Raw genomic sequence first — 5,799 nt, 5'->3', positions numbered from 1 at the left:
GAAGCCTGTGAAACAACTTGTATCGTATTGTTAACTGGTGTACAAAACTTTATTCGTGGAATAAATATATGAAAAGCTGTTGAATTATCAGACTTTTATCAACATCGACAGTACTATAATGCAACAAGACAGATGATACGTGTACCACTCACGATTGGCAGTGTAAACGAACTTGACTGTTGTTTCGGAATATTTGATCGAATAAATAACGGTTATTTTCCAGACATTACTTACATTGCTGTAGACGAAATAAGATACTATTTATGTTGGTCTAGTGTTTGGTGTGAAGGATGCAAGTTCGTGCATAGCATATTTTTTACAAAGTATTCAAGTTAACATAAAAATAACTATTTTGTTTTCATGTAGAAATACAGCATGACAGAAGTACAAGGAACGTTACGTATTCACTATAAATGTTTACGTTATTGAGCAAATTGTTTAGATTGTTTTAAATCATAGTGTGTGACTTTGGCATATTGCTTTAGTCTTCAGGCTTCTGTATTTTGATTATGCATAGTAATCACAAGGGATTCCGGTACAATCAAGCAGTCTTCTTCTTCCGCATGGAGAAAGGCACACACCGAACACCTGTGGAAGACATTATTCCGCGATCCTGTATAAAATTACAATTCAACAAAAACGCGTCTGTAATCAGCTGCACCTTGAGACTAGGCACGTAGCGCGTGTACGGGTACACAGAGGTCACAGCGTGCAAGAGATCGTCCATTACTTCGTACGTCTTCCGACTGGAGTAGCGTAAATTCCTGAGCATTGTCTCGAGAAATGCCCGAAAGTAGGTGTCGCCATAATCGACCTTAGTGATGTCATCAGTCTCGGCCCACATCTGATGATTAGTCTTTACGTGAAAATCGCCATCAGCTATTGCAGTTCTACAAGAAATCAGCGTTTAATTTATAAATAATAATGGAAACGATAATTTTACATTTTTGTAATATAGTTATCTATATTTAGCATAGTAAGGTATTTAAAAAATGATTCGATGCAAATCTGTATTTTACACTGTTTTAGAATAAGAATACAATTTAATGGTTTTCCATGCATGTGATATACAACATACAGCAATACATTTTTCAACAAATCGAAAAAAATATAAACATTTGAATATGATCGTTTATACATGAAATAACTTTAAGTATCACAATTGCACAACTGTGTATGAATCAAATGCCATTCAAAGTTCCTGTTTTGTTACGCATAATTGCTATACAATTATTACCATGAATGCTTGAGGTCAACATAACCGTGAATCAAATTTGAGCCGCGTTACGCGAAAATGAGTCTTATTCTATATGCGCAACGTGGTCAGTAGATACCCTGACCGCTATATAGGCATTCAATGAGTTGTGATTTCAATAGCGGAAAGGTAAGCTCCTGGCCAGACTATGCGACTACCTTGGCTGGTCTGGAGGTACGCTCATCGCATATGGCATAAGACACATTATCGCATGAAGCGGCTCATATCATTTCAAGAAGCCCATGTCATGCGCCCTCTATATTATTTCTTTATTTTTATACACTTGCCATGATAATGACGATTGTAATTTGTAATAAACGGAAGCAAAGGAGTAACAATTGTTTTCCTTTTTTAACTTAATAATCTTTTGAAAATATTTTTTCAAGATTCGTAATTCGGATATTAACGAAATCAGACATTCCAGATAATTATATAAAAAACCATTGTCAAAATTGTAACATTGTGTGTATGAATTCAATTATTCAAAATGACGTGATGTATATTTTTCTTGAACCCAGTACAGTGGAAAATTCGTGCATGATGTTGAAATCATGTTAGTTGCGGTTTATATTCATTTATTGAATGTTCATTATTATATTAAATATACATTACATTCAGCAATAAAACGATATGTGAACGTAGTCACATTCTAAATTATTATACAGCATAATCTGTGTATTTTGCACTAAATAATATAGATTTACCATTGTATAACTTAATAATAAGTTCTTAAGTCATTGTCATGTATAACAATAACACGCAGTGACGTAATAAGAGTAGCAACTTACGTTGTTTGGCGATAAAATAGTAAGTAGACGATAATAATCGAGTTGCTGTTTTATATTTTGTACTAAATAATACAATTTGTGTTATAATAATTAGAACTAGTTTGTGAAGTATGTTGTAGTAAAAAACTGTTATCAAACAGAAAGTGCACGTGCCTCTGCTTTTCGATTCATTCCCCTCTGTATGTTTTGTTGTGTGTGTTCGGTCTAATAAAAATTAATAAACATGGTAGTTAGGCTACAGCCTAGGTTGATATTACTTTTGACGGTTTGATATTATTTTCGGTACCCTTTCTATCGTGTTTTAGTAATATATTCTAAAAACATCACAAAAATAAAACGTTTAACTCAAAAACAAAACACTCACAGTATTTTTTAATTTGAACTGATTATTTACACATTAAATAACTGTTGTGTTATTACGTATATTCGTCTACATACTTGTTTATTTCACGAATACTTAATGACTTACCTGTACAATTTTGGTTCAATACATATGACCTTGACGTCAAATTTTTTCATTTCTCGACGAAGAGAGTCAGAAAACCCGATGATGCCGAACTTCGAGGCCGAGTAGGCCGTAAAACCCGGAAGTGCAAATCGGCCTGTAATCATTAGCAAAGCAGGTGTATTTGTCCGCCTCGGAAAATAAATTATTGTACCAAAATGTATGTTTAAGGTCAAATAATGGACCAGCTTAAATGTGTTTCTCATTTCGGCAAAAAGTCATGTTTCGTTGATTTGATAAATGGAACATGCATTTGTTGAAAAACCCCCCCTTTACGCGAATCTTTATTACAGTAGAACATTTCTACAAAAAGTTTCTTTTCTAAGTTGATAAAGATTGCAACATCAAATCGTATTCTGTATTAACCAACCCGCAAGGCTCGATATATTGACTACGCGGCCCTTGGCACTGCGCACCAGTGGCAGGCACGCCTTGGTGACCCGGATGGTACCCATGAGATTCACACCCAGCACTTTCTCGTAGGCAGACATGCTGCACCATTCGGTCTCCGCGAAAACGGCCACTCCGGCGTTGTTTACCAGCGCCCAGAGACCTTCAACGATCAAAATTGACAAAGTTCTCGTTTACTTATTAAATTTAATAGGGTACCATTTTATTGTTCGCTAAATAATGAAACATACAAACATATAAGTGAAATAGGCTTGGTTCCTTGTAATTACATACTGTGTGATCTCTTACAGGAAAATACTACCGAGTAACATATGATAATACAATTATTAGTGTATATAGAGTAATATGATTTAAAGTTAAGGGCAAAGTGGTCAGATTATAATTTTAATTTGCGAAAAGTAGATTACAAACATTCAACACATATTTATGTGGAACGGCATTTGGAAAACTCCCAGCAAGAGATATATTCCGGATAATGTCCTAACCAAAAACACACATACATTTTGGACTACTTGATTTTTCTTATTCAAGATAAATGGAGGTTTGATTACGCATTGTAAATAGTTATACATCCCTTAAAACTATCTCGCCATAGTTCATCAAATGCAGACACACGTCGCTAACATTGATTGTGGTTCTCGTTAAGAAAGACTTACACAGAGGAGCAAGTAGATCTAAGCGATCCGACATCATTTACAGATCACAATATGTCGTGTTCAGACTGTTGGCACATATCACCAGGATTTAGAAGTGATTTTCAAGGAACCAACTTATGAGAAATACTTCTTGGCTATGAAAAGCAGGGCGCAAATAAATCAATATCATATAATGGTTAGTTAAACTACGCTCAAATGCCGCTATATTGATGGGTCTTCTTCTTATACACAAGACGCAGACGTAAATCTGTCTTATTTTTATTTTAAGCTCATGCACATGCTTAAACAAAATTATTTGCAGTAAAAAGTTTAACTTTGTAATTTTCACACCAATTGCCTGTTCACAGATTTAGCCTTTCTATAACTGATTATGTGTGATCTTAATGCTATCTATATTGGGTCCCAGGAAGAAATTTCTTCGAGATTTATGAACCTGATGACCAAAGAAGGATCTTTTATTTACCATTAAACAAATTGATTCATTTAGATGTCTGGTTGACAAATCATAGGAAAAGCGATATCTTGATTATTTTGTTTCCTGCTTCGGGCATGGTTTCACTTCCCAAGCGGAAGAGCCTTGTTATTTAAATACAAGAGTCGCGTATTACCAGAGTGTTTAATTAAAGAGACTTCTATTTCTTCTGTGAACCGCTTCATGAGGCAAACACGCGAACCAGCGGTAATTACAATTTGTTGCCCGAATAAGATGTTGTTAATTGAATGTGATCCGGATAGAAATGTTCTTTTATTTCTGAGTCAACGATATATAAGGGAAAATCACACCGTAATTGAGTAACCGGTTATGTAGATTAGGACATTTATCGACGTTTAAGGGTTCTGGCGGTGTACTAGAAAAGTAAAATCAATAAGACTAAATCATATAACTTAGTTTGGATTTTGTGATTGTTTTTTCGTGTATGGCAATGATTTTACTATCAAGATTATTATATGTTACATTATAACACAAATGGTTTATTTTAAAAAGGTTAAATAAATTATTTAGTTATGAAAATCCGTATAGTCCATCACATTTATTTGGAAAGTGAGAATCACTTCATATTTTTTTTAAAGCTGATTATTTATAAGTTATTAAAAGCGCATACAGTAAGCTTGTAATATTGCAGGATTGCACTATCCTGCTAATCCGTAGCTAAAGATAACGTTAACCAAGTGTTTCAATCTTGAAACTGTATGTGCTTTTTAATTAATTCAAATGGGTCAGTTGGTTAATAACTCAAGATTATTATGTTGATTCTTTGCTGTTGTTGTTGTTGTTGTTGTTGTGTGTGTGTGGGGGGGGTGGGGGAGGTCTTAACAAGCAAATGCATTCAGGATAGGGTCTATATGGAGAAGGTTCTTAGAATAGCGTATATACACCTTGGTCCTGCAAACGGTAATTAAGGAGACGCTTGACCGCATCGACTGAGGCGTCAGCGGTGACGTCACACTGGACCACGGTGACGTTTGAGATCTTCGTCAGACGCGAGCCACCATCGCTGGTGACGTCCAGACATCCAGCGAACACCCGGTACCCGGTAAAGGCGAGTTTTGTTGCAAGCGTCTCCCCGAATCCTCTGTCACATCCTGTAGAATATAGCAGTGCAGCTTGACTATATGTGTAGTAGCTGTGTAAAATACAAAATAAAAGATTTTAGTCCAAGTCACATACACGTCTGGTTAGCCCTACAATTATTTGTTGTATACATGTTCATCAATACAATAATATATTCCATTCAAAATAATTTTACTAAAATGATGGTCCATTCAATAATTCATGTAATGTGTAACGTATTAAATGAAGGGCAAACACATATTCACCATATTAAAATTGCAGTATGTCAAATTCAAAACAATCCAGTCTGCTCTATATCGCCTACTAATCTGTTCACATAGAGATGAAATTGGAAAAAAGTGCATGTAATAAACTTAACTAAATTCCAGATGCCATTTAATATACACATAGGGGAGCCGATGATAAACCAGTACATGCACCAGACAACAAGAAAACTAATCAAACGGTTAATTATTGCACTTACCTCATTTCAAAATTTAGTGTGCCATAAACATTCCGAACTCTTAGAAAATAAGCAATATTACCGACATAAAGTGATGGACAAGCCATTATACGCACCATGCAACATGAAACCGATGGAACAGGAAAACTAATTGAAAGGTTTCGAATAT

The 5,799-nt window shown here is 35.0% G+C and overlaps 1 protein-coding gene across 1 annotated transcript in view; it reads right to left on the bottom strand.

Moving 5' to 3' along the window:
• Window positions 1-338: 338 nt before the first annotated feature.
• Window positions 339-5,799, bottom strand: part of LOC127866147 (17-beta-hydroxysteroid dehydrogenase type 6-like) — a 7,926-nt gene continuing 2,465 nt past the window's right edge. The window contains exons 2-5 of the mRNA XM_052406566.1: window positions 4,993-5,199; window positions 2,919-3,101; window positions 2,513-2,645; window positions 339-890 (exon numbers count right to left, since the gene is read on the bottom strand). Of these exons, the coding sequence (XP_052262526.1) occupies window positions 542-890; window positions 2,513-2,645; window positions 2,919-3,101; window positions 4,993-5,199 (872 nt within the window). The 3' untranslated portion in view covers window positions 339-541. The remainder of the gene's footprint in view (window positions 891-2,512; window positions 2,646-2,918; window positions 3,102-4,992; window positions 5,200-5,799) is intronic.

Source organism: Dreissena polymorpha, chromosome 2 (genome assembly GCF_020536995.1).
Source record: "Dreissena polymorpha isolate Duluth1 chromosome 2, UMN_Dpol_1.0, whole genome shotgun sequence".
Classification (NCBI taxonomy): domain Eukaryota; kingdom Metazoa; phylum Mollusca; class Bivalvia; order Myida; family Dreissenidae; genus Dreissena; species Dreissena polymorpha.
This window is presented reverse-complemented; position numbering and strand designations above follow the sequence as displayed.